Source organism: Ursus arctos, unplaced genomic scaffold, assembly GCF_023065955.2.
Source record: "Ursus arctos isolate Adak ecotype North America unplaced genomic scaffold, UrsArc2.0 scaffold_7, whole genome shotgun sequence".
NCBI classification, from domain to species: Eukaryota; Metazoa; Chordata; class Mammalia; order Carnivora; family Ursidae; genus Ursus; species Ursus arctos.
This window is the reverse complement of record NW_026623089.1, coordinates 64,465,328-64,488,786: the sequence shown is the minus strand read 5'-3', so window position 1 is coordinate 64,488,786 and position 23,459 is coordinate 64,465,328. Positions and strand designations below refer to the sequence as shown.

The 23,459-nt window shown below is 38.6% G+C and overlaps 1 protein-coding gene and 1 pseudogene across 2 annotated transcripts in view; both read left to right on the top strand.

The window, feature by feature from the left end:
• Positions 1-1,768: 1,768 nt before the first annotated feature.
• Positions 1,769-2,810, top strand: LOC113258905 (serine/threonine-protein phosphatase PP1-gamma catalytic subunit-like; annotated as a pseudogene).
• A 3,264-nt stretch (positions 2,811-6,074) lies between these two features.
• The window catches only part of UBE2D1 (ubiquitin conjugating enzyme E2 D1), a 38,890-nt gene continuing 21,505 nt past the window's right edge, over positions 6,075-23,459 (top strand). Inside the window, exon 1 of one of the 2 annotated variants that reach the window (XM_026504233.4) lies at positions 6,075-6,332. In XM_026504233.4, the coding sequence (XP_026360018.1) occupies positions 6,309-6,332 (24 nt within the window). In that variant the 5' untranslated portion in view covers positions 6,075-6,308. The remainder of the gene's footprint in view (positions 6,333-23,459) is intronic. The other variant, XM_044386081.3, reaches the window with a different exon arrangement.

The window sequence follows — 23,459 nt, the reverse complement described above, 5'->3', positions numbered from 1 at the left end:
AAATACTTCAAACTTTCCACAGCTGTTTGGACCATGGGTAGTCAACCCATACTTTGTTCACTAGCTGACAATTTACAGCCTAGAGTAAAAAGATGATTTGCATCAGTGAGATTCTTCCTTTTAGGGAGATGAAATAGGGAGTACCAAAAGGTAGTTGGCCATTTAGCAGCAGGAGCAGTTGCGGGAAGAGTGTCAACAAGTGACTGTCAAAAAGTGCAAGCTCAAGCCATGTATAAGAGAAGCAAAGGAAGAGCTGGAAAAAGGAGAATGGGTCAATGTGCAGAGAGAAGGGAGACTTCAGGAGAGGGAAAGTAAGAGTAGTCAGGCTCCAGTACTGTCTTCGGTTTTTTGCTTGGGGGAGGGGGTGGATGGAGGACTTCCAAATTAACTTTCAGATCCCATAAATTATTTCTATCATTCTTCCACTATCCTATTCCCTTGGACATTTTCTTTTAAGTTAAATGAGTGGATTTTTGTTCCTTACTCTTTGTAAGCCTTTAGAATACTATGGTAGCTATTGTTTGGGGCTTCTGGAAAAGCTTCCCTCCACCCTGACCTTGTAGTAATAGTCTGATCCCTGGCCACGGGTAAAAAAGGCGGACATATCCAATAGGCTTTTGGAAATATAAGGTTGAAACTGAAGTGACAGTGTGGGCTGGAAAGAGATCATCATCATATAGATAAAAACAAGGAAGTATTTTTTTTTCTATTTTAACTTATTTTAATTCCAGTTAGTTAATATACAGTGTTATCTTAGTTTCAGGTATATCACATGGTGATTCAGTACATCAATCTGTGTTCATCAGGACAAGTGCATTCCTTTTTTTGTTTGTTTTTTAAAGATTTTATTTATTTATTTGACAGAGAGAGAGACAGCCAGGGAGAGAGGGAACACAGAGGGAGAGGAAGAAGCAGGCTCCCAGCAGAGCAGGGAGCCCGATGCAGGGCTCGATCCCAGGACCCTGGGAGCAGGCCCTGGGCTGAAGGCAGACGCTTAATGACTGAGCCACCCAGGCGCCCCGACATCCCTCAATTCTCATCCCCTATTTAACCCTTCCCCCTAACCACCTCTCCTCTGGTAACCATTAGTTTGTTCTCTATAATTAAGAGTCTGTTTCTTGATTTCTCTTTTTCTTTCTTTCTCATTTTCCCCCTTTGCTTGTTTGTTTTATTTCTTAAATTCCACATGAGTGAATCATATGGTATTTGTTTTTCTCTGACCTGACTTATTTCCTTTAGCATATACACTCTAGCTACTTCCATGTCATTGCAAATGGCAAGATTCATTCTTTTATGGCTGAATAATATTCCACTGTATATATACCACCTCTTCTTTATCCATTTATCAGTCAATGGACACTTGGGCTGCTTCCATGTCTTAACTATTGTAAATAATGCCGCTATAAATACAGGGGCACATGTATCCCTTTGATTTAGTGTTCTTGTATTCTTTGGATAAATACCCAGTAATGTATTGCTGGACCATAAGGTAGTTCTGTTTTTAACTTTTTGAGGGACCTCCATACTGTTTTCTACAGTGGCTTCACCAGTTTGTATTCCCACCAACAGTGCAAGAGGGTGTTTCTCATGGTTCCAGTAGGGAGAGAAGGAAGAAGCAGGGAGTGGGGTGGTTGGAGGAGCCCCCCCACTGTGGCTTCTGCCACTGCTGCCCCCATGGCCTCTGTGCTCCTATTGTGGGAAAGGAGGTGTGAGTCCCAGCTGGAGCAGGTAGCGGTGCTGCTGAGGGAGGGTCTGTGGTGGGAAGGCAATGGCAGATATAGATAAACTCAACATGGACAGCATCATCCAAGCGTTGCTGGAGGTGAGAGGGTCCAAGCCTGGTAAGAATGTCCAGCTACAGGAGAATGAAATCTGAGGACTGTGCTTAAAGTCCCAAGAGATCTTTCTCAGTCAGCCTATCCTTCTAGAACTTGAAGCACTACTCAAAATATGTGATGATATCCATGGGCAACACTATGACTTGCTTCCACTTTTCAAGTGTGGTGGTTTCTCACCAGAAAGCAACTACCTGTTTCTTGGAGACTATGTGGACAGGGGGAAGCAGTCATTGGAGACTGTCTCTCACGGGCTTACAAAATCAAATATCCCGAGAATTTTTTTCTTCTCGGAGGAAACCATGAATGTGCCAGCATCAATAGAATTTATGGATTATGATGAATGTAAAAGAAGATATAACATTAAACTATGGAAAACTTTCACAGACTGCTTTAACTATTTACTGATGGCAGCCATCTTGGATGAGAAGATATTCTGCTGTCATGGAGGTTTATCACCAGATCTTCAATCTATGGAGCAGATTTGGGGAATTATGAGACCAATTAATGTACCAGATCAAGGTCTTCTTTGTGATCTCTTGTGGTCTGACCTTGATAAAGATGTCTTAGGCTGGGGTGAAAATGACAGAGGCGTGTCCTTCACATTTAGTGTAGAAGTGGTTGCAAAATTTCTCCATAAGCAGGATTTGGATCTTATATGTAGAGCCCATGAGGTGGTTGAAGATGGATATGAATTTTTTTGCGAAGAGGCAGTTGGTCACTCTGTTTTCCGCACCCAGCTATTGTGGAGAGTTTGACAATGCAGGTGCCATGAGGAGTATGGATGAAACTCTAATACGTTTTTTTCAGATTTTAAAGCCTGCAGAGAAAAAGAAGCTGAATGCCATGAGACCTGTAACACCTCCAAGGAGTATGATCGCAAAGCAAGCAAAGAAATAGATGTCATTTTGACACTGCCTAGTTGGGACTTGTAACATAGAGTATATAACCTTCATTTTTAAAACCGTAATGTGTATTGGTGAGCTTGCTCAAACAGTGTATTTATGAGGCTTCCCTTCCATTTTTTGAGTTAATGAAGAGCATTTGCTGGTTATAACAGCAAATGAAAGACTCTCCACTACCAAGAAAAAATGTTTTGTTTTTTAAATTCTGCAGTCCTTTTGCAAACAACTTTAATGACAGTGTTCAAGCTGTACACCCCAGAACAGTTTATCCTAAGGGGTAAATACACACTTGATCTTTTTAAAATTCAGTTCAACCCATGAATAATGTAAATGCTCTTTTTCTTTAGGATATGAAGAGAGCCCTAGGGTGCTCAATCTGTACACGTTATTGTCATAAAATACATACTGTTGATACAAACCACTGTGAACATTTTGAAAAAAAAATTTGTTTCAAAGGAATTACTTTTTTTCTCTCATTGTCTTGTCAGTTACAAACTAGTTTTTATAGCTATCAATATCAGGGTTAACTCAACATTGCCAGCATCACTGGTATGATGTATATTTAATTACACTTTCCCCTACTGTATACTCAAAATGACAATTAAAGCCATTATTTAAAAAAAAATAGTGCAAGAAGGTTCCTATTCCTCCACATCCTCACTCAACATCTGTTGTTTCTTGTACTGTTGATTTTAGCCATTCTGACAGGTGCGAGCTGATATCTCATTGTAGTTTTGATTTGCATTTCTCTGATAATGTGATGATGAACATCTTTTCCTTTTTTCCTCTTTTTTTCCAAATTTTTATTTAAATTCTACTTATTTAACATATAATGTAATATTAATTTCAGGAATAGAATTTAGTGATTCATCATTTACATATACCACCTAGTGATGAGCATCTTTTCATGTGTCTGTCAGCCATCTGGATGTCTTCTTTGGAAAAATGTCTGTTCATGTCTTCTGCTCATTTCTTAATTGGATTATTTATTTTTGGGGTGTTGTGTTTTATAAGTTCTTTTTATATCTTGAATACTAACCCTTTATTGGATATGTCATTTGCAAATATCTTCTCCCATTCAGTAGGTTGACCTTTAGTTTTGTCAACTGTTTCCTTCACTGTGCAGAAGCTTTATACTTTGATATAGTCTCAATGGTTTATTTTTGCTTTTGTTTCCCTCTCTGGAGACATATCTAGTAAGAAGGTGCTACAGCCTGTGTCGAAGAAGTTGCGGCTTGTGTTCTCCTCTAGGATTTTGATGGTTTCTTGTCTCACATTTAGGTTTAATCCATTTTGAATTTAATCCATTTTGAATTTATTTTGTGTATGGTGTAGGGAAGTGGTCCAGTTTCATTCTTTTGCATATTGCTGTCCAGTTTTCTCAGCACCATTTGTTGAAGAAACTGTCTTTTTAGGGACACCTGGGTGGCTCAGTCAGTTAAGCGTCTGCCTTTAGCTCAGGTCATGATCCCAGGAGGGTCCTGGGATCGAGCCCCATATCAGGCTCCCTCTCAGCGGGGAGCATGCTTCTCCCTCTCCCTCTACTACTCCCCATGCTTGTGCTCTCTCTCTCTCTGTCAAATAAATAAATAAAATCTTTAAAAAAATACAAAAAACTGTCTTTTTTCCATTGGATATTCTTTTCTGCTTTGTCAAAGATTAATTGACCATATAATTGTGGATTTATTCCTGATTTTCTATTCTGTTCTACTGATCTATGTGTCTGTGTTTTTGTGCCAGTACCATACTGTTTTGACTACTACAGCTTCGTAAAACAGCTTGAAAGTGGAATTGGGGTGCCTCCAACTTTGCTTTTTCAGCATTGCTTTGTTTATTCAGGATCTTCTGTGGTTCCATACAAATTTTAGGATTGTTTGTTCTAGTTTTCTGAACAATGCTGCTGGTATTTTGATAGGGATTGAGTTAAATGAATAGATTGCTTTGGGTAGTATAGACATTTTAACAATATTTGTTCTTCCAAAGGGAAGTAATTTTTATAGAAAACTTTCAATATATTAGGTACTGTGTTTGGCACTATATATTTTAATACCAATTAATTCTGATACATCCAGGGATGATGATGATTATTATTTTTTAAAGATTTTGTTTATTTATTTGACAGCCAGTGAGAGAGAGAACACAAGCAGGGGAAGTGGGAGAGGAAGAAGCAGGCTTCCAGGCGAGCATGGAGCCCCATGTGGGCCTCGATCCCAGGGACCTGGGATCAGGCCCTGAGCCAAGGCAGACGCTTAAGGACTGAGCCACCCAGGCGCTCCACATCCACGGATTATCGTCTCTATTGACAGATGAAGGAACTGAGGCTTAGAGAGTTTAAAGTGGCTTAGCCATAGTCAAACAGTAGGTAGGGGTCAAAGGGATCAGTCTACAAGGCCCATGCTCCTCCAACCACCCTGGGCAGCCTCCCAGTTTATGCGAGGCCAGGAGGTTTATCTTCTAGGAAGATATTCATGATGAGATCAAGGCTTGGAATTCTGGGGCACACCAGCTCCCCAGAAGAGGAGCTAGAGACAGAAAAAGGAAAGTCAGAGAAGTTTAAGACCCAGTTACCACGGTGCTATGGAAGATAGTGTCCTTGAGGGCTTTGAAATGCAAAAAGTGGCCAGTCATCAAATGATTGAAAACCATCAGGAAGGATGAGGAGTGAATTGGATTTGGTAATTTAGAAGCTCAAGCCTGACCTTGGTGAAGACCGATTTTGCTTGTGCTGAAAGTAGAAGCCAAGTTTTAACGAGCACACAGTTCATAAGAATTGAAGGAGCGAGGAGTGTGAGTAGATTGTATTGAGTAGGTACTGTGAAAGGAAGGGAAGGAGCCAATAGTGATGATAAATCTCACAGTTTGGAGTTCCAAGGAGAAGCAGACATGCGGGATTAGCAGTGGCTAGAGGTGCCTTTTGAAATAGGAACTAAAGAGGTAAGTAACGAGTCATAATGGGTATGTCTGTGCATGTGTGAGTAATCTAGGCAATTTATATATTTGAGAAGAGAGATCACTCTACAAAAGTAAAAATAACAGGATCTCTGTATTGGAAATTCTGTTTAAAATTCCTGAGAGTGCTTTACAAGCTAATTTGTTATTTCTACTTTAGAGATTGGGAACTTCAGGCTCATAACTTGATCAAAATCAAACTGCAGAGACCAACTCATGACTGCGCAGTTCTAAGTCCAGGCTTGGGTTGAAGTCAGCCGTGAGTAACCCGACGTCGCCCGGGGCAGACGGCAGAGGACAGGGCTGGAACTACACTTCCCAGTGTGCCAGGCGGGGCGGGGCGCGGGCGGGGAGGGCGCACGCTCCTTCCCAGAAGCAAAAGCGGAAACAAAAGAGTCTCGCCGGCGTCGCCGCCCGCACACTCGCGCACACTCGCGCTCCGGCGCACACGGAACAGGCACCGGCGCCCGGAGCGAGCCAGCAAGCAGCGAGCAGCGAGCCGGGGGCCCCCGGGCTGAGCCAGCAGAGCAGCCGGCGAGTCGAGCCCGCGACGACCCTACGCCCCCGCGCCCCGTAGCTGCCCCCAGCCGGCCCGTGTCCCCGCCGCCCTCCCTGACCCATGGCGCTGAAGAGGATTCAGAAAGTGAGTGCCCGGGCCAGGCCTGGGGCGACGGGGCGCGCTTCGGCTCCCTGCCCACACTGACCCTGGCGATGGTCCCGAAAGACGCGCCGGGAGGGCACGGGATGGGAGGGTGCGCGGGGATCAGGGGGACAGAGATGCCGGCGGGGCCAGCGGGCATTGGACAGGTGAGGTGGGAGCAGGGGCAGGTCCCGGGTGACTTGGAGGCGGGGGCCCCGCTGCGCGCTCGCGCCGGTGCTGCGCCGGAGTCCCTGGGTGGAGATCCTTCTCGGGCTCCAGACCTTCTCCAAATCTGTGCTTTACCGTCACGACTGGATTTTGCCCGACGCTGGTCTAGTTTTGGCCCCTGTCATGCTGTGTTTGCTCCACGCCCGTTCTTTTATGTTCTTGCTTCCTCGGGCTCTCTGAGAGGGCAAGGAAGGTGTGGTGGGCCTGCAGCCTTTCTCCTCGATGCTGTGGGTTTGTTCTTTATCTCCTCTGCGGTTGGCTCCTGCTCAGATCCCTGAACAGGCTGGAAAAGCCCATTTGGGGCCCAGAAGCCAGGAGAAGCCTCTTGCCTCTTCTATTTTGGTGCCTCTTCTGCTGCCACTTCAGGTCACATAGCTGTAGTGAAAACATAGTTGCTGATACACAGCAAGATGACCTCCTGGCTGTGATTCATCGTGAGTCAAGCCAAACAGGTTTTTTTCCCCCTCATGATAAACTTACACGTAAAGTTCGGGACACAACAGAAACTGCCACAATATAAGTTGTTTGATGCTTTGACACATGAGTATAGAATGAAGTAATGTATACATTCATTTAACAAATATTTATCCATCCCAACTCTGTGAGGAATTGCCTTCTCTTGCATAATACTGTATTTATTGCTACTGTTTCAGATGTGAACATCTTACAAAATTGGGGTTGGGGCATTTTTTTGTTCACTTTTATTTCTTGTTGGGTTATGGGTCTGTTCACTGACACAGGTTTTAAAAAGGTTTACAGTTATATGGAGAACATTCAGAATTTATTTTTAAATGGGGAGCGTTTCAGCAAGTTAAGCCAACAACAGAGTGTCTTGTAAATAATTTTAGAAGAAGTCAATGCTACAGAAAAATTTTATTAACTTTTTAAGGCATGAAGTGATGGAGATATATATACATTGTGTTCTTAGTCACAGCTGGTGACATCTTCTGGTACAGAGGACAGCAACTTTCAGGTCCAGCCTTTTTTGTTGTTGCTGTTCAAATGCTGAATCTGTAGAATACTGTTTTTTTGTGTGGGTGTGCCATTTGAGGGTCTTCTCTCTATAAAACATAAAGCTAACAATCCGCAATTATTGATTCATGTTTTCTGATTTGAAGATAATGCAGTTACACATTCAAAATTACCCTAATTTCAAAGCCCTAATCGTCATCTTTGTCATGACTTGTGTGCTTATTAATAATATGTAATATTGGCTTACATTTGAATTAAGCAGCACATCTGTTCCAAGGAAGTTTTAAAATTCCATTTCCTTTTTTCCTGCTTATGAGAAATCTTCGCAAGACTTTGCATATACAGTAGATTTTAAATAATGTGGAATTTGTCCACAGTAAGTAGAGTTTCAACGAAAATGGACACTATTTGTAAATACCTTACTGGGCAATTGTCAGTCACCATGCTGAATATTTATAATATGGAATACACCCAAATCATTTTTTTGTTAGCTATTAGTTATTGTTAGTTTATAACAGTGTTGTTTGGTAAAAAAAAATCACATAGAATTGATGTTAGGCCTGTAACAAATTGATATTTTGGAGAATAAATTGGGGATCACAAAACATCCCATCTCTGTGTGCCAATCTTTGGCTTTCCTTTCCTGTTATCAGAAAAGTTGACTTGCACAAATCTCCTGTCCACTAATCACATGTTCATATCATTCCCTCGAACTTTAAGGGGTGTTAATTTTGTTTGAGTCTCCACTTTTCCTACTGTTTACGCCTCCTTCCTACTGTTTACGCCAGTTCCAAGTAAGGTGTGCTGTTTGACTTATGAACAGTTACAAAGCCTTCTTTGATATCATTGGTATATAAATTCTTACTTGAATCTTTTATGTTCCAACAAAAGAAGATACATATTAACTTTTGGCCTTTCTTTTGAAGTGTACTGAAATAACACTGTCAGATACCTTCCAGCTCATTGGGTTGTACTTCTCCTGTACCTAAAGTGTCTTAGAGCTGTGCAGAACCTCAGAGAACTGCAGTTTGGATTTGAGTGAAGGGCACGGGCTGGAGCCAGCGTCTAGGGTAGTGTAACAGAAATATTTGTGGGACATTTTCACACTGTCCCCACTGCTGTAAATGGAAAGATGTGGAATCCCGCAGATGGGCTGGGGTGGAAAAGAAGGTTGAGAACCACTGATGTTCTAGTCTATTATTATTCAAAGAAGGAACCTGGGGCCTGAAGTGAAGGAGCACTTTGTCCAAGTTAATCTCTGAAGAAGTGACTTCGCATATTTGAGAATGTTAAAAAAAGTTCATGACTTCACATTTTTTCACCTCATGTGAAAAGATTAAAGACGGTTGAATTAAAATTGTATGTATATGCAAAGTATGTAGATATCAATGCTTAATATATATTTTTATACTAGAGTATGCTAAATGATTTCATACTCTTATTTAGACATCCAGTGCCAGTTTTGCATTTCAGCTCATAAATTTACACACCCATGCCCTATTTTTAGATACAGTGGAAGATGTTATCACAGTCACCTAAATCACTAAAGGAAAAAAGTTTGAACAAAGTCTGAGGAAAGACACCTAAAATATGTTTGAAAAAGAGGATAGTTTTTCAGCTGGGCATCTGTTATCTTCTAGAATTATTTCTAAGCATTTTTTGAAATGCTTTTGAAAACCTAAGGAAAAAAAAGGAGATCCTATATAGTCATTGTTATCATCTTAGTATATTTCCTTCTAGACTTTTTAAATTTGATAAACTGAAGTAATGATCATCATAGTAACATGATATGATAGGCTTTATTGTTTTTTTGGTCTTTTGAAAGGTGAAACAAAATAGTTTTGTTTTACAAATATAGCAACACAGGTAACTACTCCTTAGTGTACAGTTCTGTCCTCAAAATGGAATATTTGCTTTTTTAATAAGCAATTTAACTTAAAAATATATATATAAACAGGTTATAGCACAATTTTATAAATGTTTTGAGCTGCTGAATTTTTTGATTTGTACAATTCTGCATTAAACTCTTTACATCAGTCTAGAAAACCTTTGGGATACTTAAAAAAAACAACCCAGCCCTCTGTGGATGGAGCATCAAAGAGAAGAAGATCTGGTTTTATTTTTGGCTCTGTGACTTACTAGCTTGTTTCCCTATCCATACAATGATACTGTACTAAGTACAACCAGCATATATAATGTATAACGGTTACTCTGTGATAGATGCTATGCTGGATATTTGACATACATTAATTGATTTAGTCAGTGGGCCCAAGAGGTAGAAATGATTGTTATCCCCATTTTACAGATGATGAAACTGAGGCACAGAAATGTTGAGTAATGTACCAGAATCACGTATCTAGTAAGTGACAGTGCTAGGATTTAAACCAGACAGATGGCTTCAGTGTCCATGCTATTAACCATTTAGTACATGGCTTTTCTTATCCAAATGGACTCATATCTGTTGTATTTAAATTGATAGACATAGAGAGTTAAATGAGTTTATGGATGTAAGTGCTTTGCAAACTGGACTGTTGTATACACATGTAAAGTGGCATTATAATTAAGACTTTGGCATATTTAATCATGCATCACTCAGTGTGTTGATTGTGCATTGTAAACCTCTGCTCTGAAGTAATGTACATTGGATCATTAAACATGGTAAATGAATAATATAACTTTGTTTATTTTTGTTCCGTCACTTAAAATTTTTCTCCTCCAAAAGGATTTAGAAAAATTGATTGTAATTTACAAATGTTCTGTCAAAAGTATCATTTCATTGTGAAGTTTTCATTTGAGAAAACTTTTTATCAATTGATATAGCTATCTAGTTCCTTTAGTGGCTTTGAATAGCAGTCGACTGTTCAGATTGCACAGATATGTTAGGAAGACTTGCAGATTACAGGATTAAATCTAAGGTTCCAGATTCTTTCAGTAAAAAAAGGATAAAAGTTCAACAAAATTTCTTTAAAGGAAGAACACAGTATTTATGCTTCATGGTAGATAAATGGTTTGCCTTGAGATGAAAGGAAGAGAGTGTTCTTTTTCTAAAAAGCCACCATGTGAATTTTTCTGCTTTTAAATTTTTGTAATTAAGCTCAATATTCTTTTACCCCAGGTATCATGTATTTTTCCTTCTTCATCACAACAGAGGTGTAAAAAAAGAAGATAACCTATTGTTAACAAGTTCTGAGGTTCCTTCTCTGTGGAAATAAATAGCATAGATCTAAATAAGGCTGTTTATGCCTATTTTAGGAAGCCAAACACATATTATAAAAACCAATTTAGCAGGATGTGGGATTGCCCCCAGTAAAGCAGAGTAGCATCCTTACTTGCTTTAGTTCCCTGAAATACACATAGAAAACATATTTAATGAGTGCCACTAATCAAAATAATGAGCCTGATACTCTCCACTAAACTGAATTAGTGGTTGTCTATAATGTATTGGCTTGCTTCCCTTCCCCACTTCTTTTTAACAGTGGATGAACTGATATTATGTTTAATTAAAAACAGGTATTGAGATACTTGTCCTCTCTCCTCTTAACCCTATGATGCTGGAATAAAAGGTGCTCTAGTATATAATCCAAATTTTTAGGGGATTGGATGGATCCTTAGACCACCTCAGAACATCTGAAGGCAAAACGGCTTCTGTTTCTAGCCTGTCTTGGTCAAGATGACCTCTGAAAAGCTGAGGTTTTTCAGCATTTGATTGGTTCTGGGATGAATCTGTGAAAGAAAGTTCAGTTACACACATTAGACAGTATTAGAGGCTGCTGTGTTCCAGGAGTTGTCCTTAGTAGGGGAGGAAGCTGCCATCCTGAAGCTGACTGTTCAGTGCTCCCCATCCTCTTTCTGGATGTTTCCTCCACTTCTCTGTATTCATATTATTCTGGGTTTTTTTGTGGCTCTTCTCCTTCAGTGATACCACATTGCTTATTAGATGCCTAGTCTCCTTTCAGATTTATGAAAGCCTTTCCAACAGGGATGAGGTTAGGGTGTTGCTTCCTTCACCTTAAACTTCCTTAGTAGTATAAATAATCTGGTGATTCTCAGTCCAGGTGACCACCCTCCTTATGTGAGCAGAACTTGGATTTCTTTAGAGGGAACCAAACAGAACTGATGACCTGGGCTCATTGTTCTTCTCTAAACCAGTAAAACTCTGGCCTGTGTTTATGTTTCCCTCAAAAATAATTCCTAATTTCCCTTTTGATTCTTCTTCAACTCTTGAGTTATTTAGAAGATTTTATTTATTCTCGCAGTATTTGTGATTTACAGATAGCTTTCTGTTATTGATTTCTAAGTTAATTTTCCATTGTGAACCAAGAACTTGTTATTTGACTCCTCTTAAGTTTTTGGAACATGTTTTATGGCCCAAAATATGGTCTGTATTTTTTACTTACATAATAATGATGCCATTCAGGTGTTCAACATAGCTTGTGAATGAAAATGTTTAATAATTTCTAGCCTTCTATTTGCCAGTTTCTGGTTGGTGTCCGTAAAGCCTAGGTTATTTCTGAAGAATGAATGCCAAACTAAGGCTTACACGTTCCCAGTGTCTTCTTGGACTTTTATAAGTTTCCAGAGCAGGGGTGATGAAACCAGTTTAGTGGGTCACGAACAGCATTTTAAAAAAAAGGGAATACAAAATATTAATGCTTTAGGTGTAGTAAGGGTGATAATTGTTTCATGAAACTTTTTATTGTATCTTTGTGTCCCTATGCCTTTGTATATGTGTACTAGGTTGTGATGGGATGAATCTGTGAAAGAAGGAGACTAGGTATCTATCATGTTTTTCTTGTTATGAATTGCTGTAAGGAAAGTTTGAAAACCATAGCATAAGATCCTTAGATAAAATCAGTATTATCAAAAATACATGCCAGACATCCATATGTATACACATATATATGTATACACACATATATATAAATACATGTATGTGTTTATATATATATAGAGAGAGACTAAGTGAACGTATATACACGTACAAACACACATACCCATATATATATATATATACACACACATAGAATGTCAAATGTTGTAGCCTCGGAAACAGTTCTGTTTGATATGAACTTCAGTGCTCATCGTTTTCTACTAAAAGTTGTAGCATTTTGTAGTCACTGATTTACAACCACAATATTCAAGAATAGTGCTGGGTGATACAAAGATTATTTGATTTATTACGCAGATGCTTATTAAGTGCCTACTATATACCAGTTATTTGGAATAGAAGTGTAAGAAGTAATATTTAATAAGAAATATTTGGTAAATATGAAAGGTGTGTTTGTCTTTTAAGTAGGTTTTAAGAAATAGGCTGCTAGCTTTTTATCATATCGTCTTTTTTCCTGGAGCATCATCTTTCTTGATTACTATGAAGTAAATAGTAACTTTTGATAATGTAGCATTGAAAATGCTCTGTGTTGTATGTTCCATTATGTGTCAGAATTCTATTACATATTTTGAAAAGTTGTGTGTAATTTCCTATCATGTTTTTCTTGCCTCTCAGTATCTGAACACAAACACTCGTCCTCAAAGCTTATGGCGTAGTGTTTATTTCTAACCTTTTATAAAATATAAGCTCCTGGGAAAAGATAAAAAGAACCCCTTTTTCCCTTAACTCCTCACACTTTTGTTTCTCTTGAGCACGGCTGAAACTGTGCAAATGGCCTGAATTCAAGTACTGGAGCATTGTTGGCTCCAATGTTGATTCAGAATAATGGGCTGTAGTTACTACAGCCTTGACGTGAGTATTGTCTTCGGTGGGGAGAGTGCTGAAGTGGAAGTCAGATGGTCTGAGCCTTTGTTCTAGCTTTGGCTTCATGACCTTGGCCAAGAAACTCATAGTCTTTATGTTCTTTATCTAGAAATGTTATGCATTGAACTAGATAATTTCTATTGTCCTTGCTGATTTATAATTTGAGGCACACCTAAATAATGTTATTTGCTGTTTGTTTTGTTCAACTAACAGTAAAAATGGTCACAAAAACAAATATTGAGCATGGCACAGTGATCTGCTGCTGTATGAAACTTGAGTTAAAATTCTGTTAATTTGAGATATCAGAATTGAAATAAATGTTGGCATCTTAATGTATAAGATTAATGAATCTTTTAAGATGTCTTACTCTTTGATTAAAAAGCAGTTATTTGTGATACAAATAAGATATATTTCTGTTTTTGTACCAGTATCATAACAAGCTTTTCTAATTCCATTTAGCTTCCATCTGTTTCACAGGTATCTTTATACTTTAAAGATAGTTTTATCTGCATATTTAGAAAACTGCCTTATACAGCTACCTTACATGTAGTAGTTTTTTTGGATTCTAGTTAATGCATTAATGGAGGACCTTCTGTATGTAAGGCATATACAAAATGAAATAACAAGAAATATGGAAAAGTGACGTATAACCAGCATTATCTAAGAAATTTAAAACTATTAAGGGTAAGAAAAGTACCGTTAAAGATTAGGTAGACTTAGGAAAGTACTGTAAGGAAAATATAACATACTTGAGCAGAAAGAGAGTCGAAAGTAGGAGAGGCCAAATTTATTTAGGGAAGATCAGGAAAAATTCTATGGAGGAGATGGAATTGGATATAGGTTTGGAAGAATGGGTAGCATTTTCAAAGACAGGTCTCATAAAGGAAGCTACAGAAATGAAGGCACCAGAAAGTACTTGTCCTGGTCAGGAAGGAACAGATAATCCTGCTTTGGGGAAGCATTTGGGGAATAGTAGACATAAAAGTTCATACTGTGGAGGGCCTTGAAGATCCATGCTGAGAAACATGTCCTTAATGCAGAAGTTTGGGGAAGCCATTGAAGTTTTTTGAGTAAGGAGGTAATATTTTTAATCATATTCTTAGGTATGCATTCTTGCCTTCATAGAATATAAGATTGTTTACCATTTGTGATTACAAATCTGATGAATGTCACGAAAACGGGAGTGTAGAGTACTATGGGACTATAGCAGGAACCCTTTGAAGGGTTCAAGGAAAACCTTAAGGAAATGTTTAAGATGAGCCATAAAGGTGAAAGTAAAGTAGATAAAGCGAATGTGTGTGTGTGTGTGTGTGTGTGTGTGTGTGTGTGTGTGTTGGGGGGGGTGCTGAAGAGTCTTCTATCTAAAAGGAAACTGGGGACAAGATAGCATTTGGGGGACTTTAGAGTTATGACTGGTACAGAGAGCATTGGAGGAAAATGGTTGCAGATACAAGGCAAGAAAGGAGTCAGATGCTGGAAGGCCTGGTAAGCTATTTTAAGGATTGATAAATTTTATGTTAAGGCTAATAAAAAATATTGAAAGTGTTTGACATGGTACTTTGAGAAGATGATTTTGAGTGCAGTGGCTTGGTAGAGAAATAGGACAAGTCAGTGAAGACATAGCCCTTGTTTAAGTGAGATCCAAAGAGGGTCTGAGCTAAGATGGTGGCAGAGGACATTTGGAAAGAGGGTTATGTGAGAAAAATTATAGGGTGTTTGTACCAAATGGCCTTTTTGAGTTGGTCTGACGCACCCATGCTTACCCGTACTTGGCCTTTCCGATCAGATCTCTAAGGCTCAGTGGTAAAGGCAGCCTCTTCAGACTCCTACTACCACCTAGTCTGTTCTCAGATACTTTAATAGTGTCTCCCTGGTTTGAAACTTTGGCTTCTGGAAATGTCTCTTTTTGCTCCTCTCAGACTTTTTTGCCCTTTGGACCTCAGTTTTTCTATATCCTGGAACCCTTCCAGTGGGAGGGATTTGGACAATCTGAACAACTTGGTACTGATTAATGTGAGGAGGTGGGAGGGTAGGGTGGAACATGAAGGGTTCAGATGGTGATTCTAAGGTTTAGAGTTTGAATTACTGGAAAAAGTATATTTTTATCATTATACTTCATAAAGTAGACTGAAATACGGTTTCTACTGGGATGCCTTGGATTTATATAAGATACATTTTTATTTATGTACTTCCTATGATGGAAATATATATAGAGGAGGTGACTGGGAGTCTTCTCTTTAAGAGGAAGCCATGTTTTAAATTAGAGGCAAGATGGTATTTTGGGAAATTGGAGGTCATTATGGTTGCTGTTGAAATTACTGGGGAAAGGGGTTGCAGATCTGAGACATTGGGTAGATAATGCCCCAAATCTTGACCTCAAATATTTATTCTAAATGGTGCTGTTTATAGCTCTGATTCAGTAAGTACTACTTTGATGCAGGAAAATCCCTAGTGTCATTACTTTCTTCCTCTTCTTCCTTTTGTGTGGAATTTGGCTGTATTATGATTATTATTTTAATAGCCTTTACCGGAGATACCTGATTCAAAGAAACAGGGGAGCAGCTAGGACCAGTTTGTTGAAGTGAGTTTGGTTCCTATAACTTAATTAATTGGATATCATCAGCATTTTGAAGTCTTCCAGGAAGAATCTACATGGTTACAAATAAAGCTGTTCTTTAATTCAAGGGCTTAAAGAAGTTCTGTATTTGGAGACCTTTCTGACAATTGTTTGATATCTCTCTATTGAAATAGCTCTAGTCAACTGGATAAGGAGATCAGAGTCTGAACTGTAAGCCCATGAAATGTTTATTAACAGACAAACCAAATATAGCTCATGTATCCCTTTAGAGACAACATCAAAAATGCAATCCAGTAAGAATTGCTGTCTTGTTTTAGGAGCTTTGAGGTAAAGATGGTTGTGTCACATGAATTAATTGCCTATTGAGCCAGGATTTTTGAAATAATGCTTTCATATGCTTTAGATGCAGTAATTTAGATTTTTGAGTGTGAATCGGTCCCGATGCACAGGCTATTTAATGTCCTTTACACACATCCAGTGGGATATATATTATATCTGTTATAGAGACTTAGACCTTCTGAATGTTGAAGCTAGAGAACAACAAAGCTTTTTCAGTCTGGTCAGCATAATTTTTTAGAGAATATTTACTGCATAGTGTCATATTAGTTTGATGGTAAATAAGGCAGCTCTGACTTGTTAGCTTTCATTCTCTACTGTTCAAATTGGACTGTTACCCTTCTGGGAGCTGAGATTAATTCAGGCTTCTCTTCTCTTACATTCCCTTCTTTGTTTCCTTTTATTTGTTTACTTTCTTTGAATTAGGCTGCCTCATCTACTTTTAGATTTTAAGTTCCCTAGAGGCAGGGACTGTGTCTAGGTTGGTTTTATAGAGAACACTCAGCATATTGTGGGGGTGTTAGAAACATACCATCTGTGCCAATTTAAAATTCAGTTTCAGACTTCTTAGTACTTTCCTTTGTGTGTATTTGGTTATAGAAATCTGAAGTAGAATAGAGGTGCTTAGCCATGTAAGGCTATATAAATCCATTAAGTACACATTTTTGTGGACTTACAGTGCTTCAATAGTTCCAGTTAAAATACAGGGACAGTATTTGCCTTTCATTACTATATCTTATTTTTTATTTTGAAATTTAGATACCCTAATTAGTGGTTTTTTTTTTTTAATTGAGTGATAATCACATTGGAATAGAAAATTGTTTCACTGACACAGACTACTTTTGTCTGGGGCATACTTTAACGAGTTTGATATTTATTGCTTGATCTGTGTTTAGGTATAGGGTTGTTTTAAGCTTACTTTGTCTCAAAGGAGAAGAAGTATATTGGATCAACTATGTATTTCAGTTTTAGCTTTTAAAAGTCATTGGAAATGGAATATACATACATGCATAAACACATATACATGGTGTGTTTACTATAATGAGTTCTTTTCATGTATGGATTTACAGCTAGTCTCATTGTTTGATAGGCTTCTGTTATATTATAGGATTTATGCATATTTCTGTTAGGTCTATTCCTGGCAGTAAACTTGCTGGGTCATTGAGTATTCCAGTGTTCACCTTTGGTAGTCAGTGTCAAACTTTCCCTCATCTACCAGCAGCATGAAAGTTCAAGTTGCCTCACATTTTTTTTTTGAAAGATTTTATTTATTAATTTGATAGACACAGCCAGCGAGAGAGGGAACACAAGCAGGGGGAGTGGGAGAGGAAGAAGCAGGCTCCTAGTGGAGGAGCCTGATGTGGGGCTCGATCCCAGAACGCTGGGATCACGCCCTGAGCCAAAGGCAGACGCTTAACGACTGCGCCATCCAGGCGCCCCTAAGTTGCCTCACATTTTTGCCAACACTTATACTTTTTTCTGGCTTTTTAATTTTAACCATTCTGTTGGGTCTGTAGTGGCATAACATTTTGGTTTTAATTGCATTTCCTTGATGACTAATGAAGCCGAGCCCCTTCTCATATGTATATTGGCCATTTGGATAGCCTGCCTGCCTTCGATTGTTCCTTCCTTCCTTCCTTCCTTCCTTCCTTCCTTCCTTCCTTCCTTCCTTCCTTCCTTTGTTAGCCTCTTTTATAAAATGCCTATTCAAGTCTGCCTTTTAAAAATTGATCTGTAGGTAACGTTTTTACATATTCTGGATGTGGGTCTTTTGTCAGATATACATACACTATAAATATTTTCTCCTATTTGATGGCTTGCTTGCCTTTTAACACTTTTAGTGTGTCTTTCAATGAACAAATGTTCTCGATTTTAGTCAAGTCCAAATTTTTCTTTTTTTTCTCTTATGGGTAGTGTTCTTTGTGTCCTGTTTAAGAAATTTTTGCCTCCTCCAATGTCATGAAGATATTTTATGTTTTCTTTTAAAAACTTTATTGGGACACCTGGCTGGCTCAGTCAGTGAAGCATGGAACTCTTGGTCTCAGGGTTTGGGTTTGAGCCTCATGTTCGGTGTAGAGATTATTTAAAAATAAAATTTAAAAAAATACATAGAAGCATTATTTTATCTTTCATGTTTAAACATATGATCTATTTATAATTGATTTTTGAATAAGATTTGAGGTAGGGGAGGTCAAGGTTTATTTTTTTTTCCGCATATAGATACCCAGATGACCATCTATTGAGAAAATTTTTCTTTTCCTCCATTAGAATGCCACTGACTTCACTTTTAATTTTTGGATACTGTTTGCCATTGTTTTCTTTCTCTTTGCAATGCATTGATAAAGTGCTCATGATCCCACTCAGGTGTCAAACACCATCACTTTTGCTTGTATATCAGAAGTGCTATTTGTTTATCAAAAATAGTGATAATATCCTAAGTTGGGTTTAAAGGATATGTTGTCCATTTCTTTCAAGTGCAGCTGTCTGCAGTGAAGCTTTGTAGAGCCCTAAGGAGGCACCACCCCATTGAAGTGTGTGAAAGATACCCCCTGGATTTGGCTCACATCCTGTGTGGCAAAATGCATCAGCCCTGACTGTTGCTTGTAATAACTAGCACATACGAAAGAAAAAGAAACAACAACAACAGCAATTAGCTTTTCTGTGCTCCAGCAATCCACTTTTTTTGCAAATATATTTAAGTACAGTATTTTGTAGGGTGCCACAGGTTTAAAGGGGTGGAGTAGAAAGTAATCTCTGAGGCAATATACGTGGCTTTTCAGAATTTGCCAGATCTTACAACCTTATTTATTAATGTTTCATATTTGTGTTTATTTTTGATTTAGAAGGCAGTTTGTGTCAATCAAGATATTTTATACCAATTCCTTACTAGATCACACTTCTGTCTTAGGAGAAACTTTTTAGAACTCCTTAGAGTGTTCTGAACTTGAATAAACACATTCAGAAGGTGACCCTTGAAGTGTATAGGTATTCTAACATGTATTTTCTTGGAGATACAACCACTTTTAAGTTTCTAAGAATCCAGAGGACCTCATTCCTCTACCTTTTAAACTATTATCTTATGAAGTTATTTTTTTTCCACAAACCAGTTCTCCTTGAATTTCATGCGTCAGTGTGATCATCATCAACTATGTTGGACCAGTGATTTAGGAGGATTATAAGCATCATAATCTGATACCATTAAGTCTTTAAAACATTGGGAGGGTAGAGTTGGGATGAGAGTATAAAAACAGAGTCATGGGGCGCCTGTGTGACTCAGTGGGTTAAGTGTCTGCCTTCAGCTCAGTTCATGATTTCAGGGTCCTAGGATCGAGCCCCACTTCAGGCGCCCTGCTCAGCAGGGAGTCCGCTCCTCCCTCTGCCCTTCCCCCTGCTCATGCTCTCTTTCTCAAATAAATAAATAAAATCTTAAAAAAAAAAAACAGAGTTATGATCCCTATTACATAGGATATGGAAACGTTTAATAAACTTCTGCTATAATTAGTCCACTGGTTGAATTGATCATGGGACAAAAAACAAAAATAAAAAATTGTCCATGGCACCAGCAGCAGCCCTGTTTCTGGGCAGCTCTGTCATCAAGAATTGCTAGTGGTTGGGAAGACAGCTTTACTTTGAGACTGGTCAACTCAGCACAAAGTCCTAACTCCTCTTGGAAAAGCAACCAAAAGCTATATATATTGACAGGAGGTCAGCAGCATCCTAAATAAGCTATAAGGGTAGAATATTTAGAGTTTTGAGGTCTTCAAGACCAGAAAAAACAAAATTTGTAACAAGAATTTTGTGTGGCTTCGGCTACTTTGCTAGAATATCATACATTCTGTAAATTGAAAATAGTTGTGGCAGTAGCATGAGTTTTTAATATTCTTTTGAGATTCATTTTTAGGTAAGATTATATATTTACTTTAAAGGCCACCTGAGTGTTTTTAAGTGAACTGAATTATTCTCTCTTAACACCTGTTATTATGATACTCTTTTCATTAAATGCAATCTGCATATCTACATAAGGGAATAATTCTGATTCTGTTGTCAAATCTAATCATTTGCATTCCTAAAAAGATTGAAATTTGAGATGTCTGTTCTTTGCTGATTATGTTATTCCTTAAATTTTATTGGTTAACTCAGATAATATCACACACCTTATATAAAAGGCATTATGCTAAGTATTGTGGAGGAATCCATGAATAAAATGCATTAAAGTCCTAGTTTTAAAAAAACATTCTGGTAGAAGAGGAAAGGGAGGGAAGAAATGTAGTATTTAGGGGCGCCTGAGTGGCGCAGTCGTTAAGTGTCTGCCTTCGGCTCAGGGCGTGATCCCAGAGTCCTGGGATCGAGCCCCACATCAGGCTCCTCCACTGGGAGCCTGCTTCTTCCTCTCCCACTCCCCCTGCTTGTGTTCCCTCTCTCACTGGCTGTCTCAGTCAAATAAATAAATAAAATCTTTAAAAAAAAATTTAGTATTTATTAAGCATCTTATTATACATGCCAGGTATTAAGCTAGGTACTTCTGTGTTGGTTTTTTTTTTAAAAAATTTATTTAATTTATTTTTTTAGAGAGAGTGAGTGAACGAGCAGGGGGAGGGGCAAAGGGAGAGGATCTCGAGCAGACTCTGCACTAAGCGTGGATCCCATGGCAGGACTTGATCTCAGACCCTGAGATCATGACCTGAGTCCAGCACTTAACCGACTGAGCCACCCAGGCACCCTGCTACTTTTGTGTTTTCATTCAGTGGTCAGTATAGTTCTTCAGGGTTACCGGTGATGTCCCCAGATGAGATACTTGAGACTCAAAGAGGGTAAGTTGCCCAGAGTCACACAGCTAGTAAAGGTTAGTGCAAGGCCAGATTTGATCCAAGTCTGACTACAAAACTCGTGTTTTTAAAGTGGCTGTTGAGAAGATGACCACTCTTAAGGAGAATGGGTATAATTTGGGCATAGGGCACTAGAAGGAAGGTTATTTTAGGAGAAAGAAAGTTATGAAGGCCAGAAAACTTAGCCATGTAACATTCAGGTAATCAGTTGAGACCTGACTATATGGTTCTCAAACTTTGGGTTTTAGGACCTCCTTGTATTAAAAGTATTGAGGGAGGTGCCTAGGTGACTCAGTCCATTAAGTGTCAGACTCTTGATTTCGGCTTACGTTGTGGTCTTGGGTTCACGGGGTGGAGCCCTGCATTGGGTGTGGAGCCTGCTTGGGATTCTCTCTCTCTTCCTCTGCCCTTCCCCCTGCTTGTGGGCTCTCTCTTTTAAAAAAAAAAAAAAGTATCGAGGGCCTCAAAGAGCTTTTTGTTTGTATGGTTATGTCTATTAATGTTTACCATTTGAGAATCTAAAACAAATTTAGAAAGAGTAATTTAGAAATAACAAACCATTACATATTAACATAAGTAAAATTTTTATTAAAGATAGCTTTTCCAAAACAAAAAAAGCGGTATTGTCTTATACATGTTCAGATCTCATTATAGTCAGGCTTATAGATAATGGGTGAATTTTCACATCTGCTGAGGAATTCAGTCTGTTACAGTATCACATGCCATTTAACTGGAAAACTCCACTGTATACTCATGAGATATTGAGAGTGAAAAAGGCAAATAACATTGTAGTTTTATTGTGAAATTAATGTTGACCTCATAGACCTCTTGAAAATATTTTAGAAAATGCAGGTGAGTTCTTTGGAATATTACTGGGCGAGTTTGTGAATGGGAACCCAATTGAGCGTGTAGGCTTGGGACTAGATAATGGAAAGCCTTCATTGGTTGAGTTTGATTTTTTTTTTTTTAAGATTTTATTTATTTATTTGACAGAGATAGAGACAGCCAGCGAGAGAGGGAACACAAGCAGGGGGAGTGGGAGAGGAAGAAGCAGGCTCATAGCGGAGGAGCCTGACGTGGGGCTCAATCCCATAACGCCAGGATCACGCCCTGAGCCGAAGGCAGACGCTTAACCGCTGTGCCACCCGGGCGCCCCGGTTGAGTTTGATTTTAATAAGCAGTGGGGAGCCGCTGAAATTTTCTAAGGGAGGATTTAAATAGAGCTGTGCTTTTAGAAGATTATTCTGCAAATAATGCATAAAGTTTTGGGAAGCAATTCAAGTTGTACTGTAACTGGTTTTTGAGGTAACTGTAGAAAGCAGTATAACAGGTACTGAGAGTGTATTGTATTTTCATCTGACTTTAGATGAAGGAAAGGAAAAGAAAAGAAAAGAGTCAAAACAATGCTGAAATTTTGAGCCTGGTGACTGGGAGACTAATATTCTGTTAATAGATGTAGGAAACACAGGAAAAGAAGCAAGCTTGAGAAAGAAAGTAGAGGATTAGGCTTAGTAATATATAAAAAAAAGTTTTACATTATTTATGTTGAAATAAATTTAGTCTTACAGAAAAATGCAAAAAATAATATAGTTCACGTGTATCCTTCACGTAATTTTAATTTACAACTTACATAACCAAAAAGAAGAAAGTAACATAAAGTAACAATACTGTGAACTAAACTACAGACCTACTTCAGATTTTACCAGTTTTTCTACTGTCCTTTTGTTTGAGGATCCAGTCTGGAATCCTACATTGAATTTAATTGGTATGTCTCCTTAGTATGTGTATTCTTTAATGTGTGACATTTCCTCAATCTTTCCTTGTTTTATAAAAATTATTTAGTGTAAAGAGAAGACACTTATAGCTGTAGTGGAAAATACCAATGTCATTTCATTTTTAAAAAATACCTAAGGGGGCGCCTGGGTGGCACAGCGGTTAAGCATCTGCCTTCGGCTCAGGGCGTGATCCCGGCATTCTGGGATCGAGCCCCACATCAGGCTCTTCCGCTATGAGCCTGCTTCTTCCTCTCCCACTCCCCCTGCTTGTGTTCCCTCTCTCGCTGGCTGTCTCTATCTCTGTCGAATAAATAAATAAAATCTTTAAAAAAAAATACCCAAGAACCTGAGTAAAAATATCACATTTTTTATTTAAAAAGTTAGAAAAGTATTATTTAAAAGTTGAAACAAGGGATGCCTGGATGGCTTAGTCAGGCTGCGATCGGCTCAGGTCATGATCCCAGGGTCCTGGGATCGAGTCCTGCATCGGGCTCCTTGCTCAGCAGAGAGCCTGCTTCTCCCTCTCTTGCTGCCTGCTGCTCCCTCTGTGCTCTCTCTCTCTCTCTCTCCCCCCTCCCTCAAATAAATAAAATCTTAAAAAAAAAAAAGTTGAAACAATATAGAAAGTCGTAAATGAAAATGACAACCCATTCCCAGAAATAG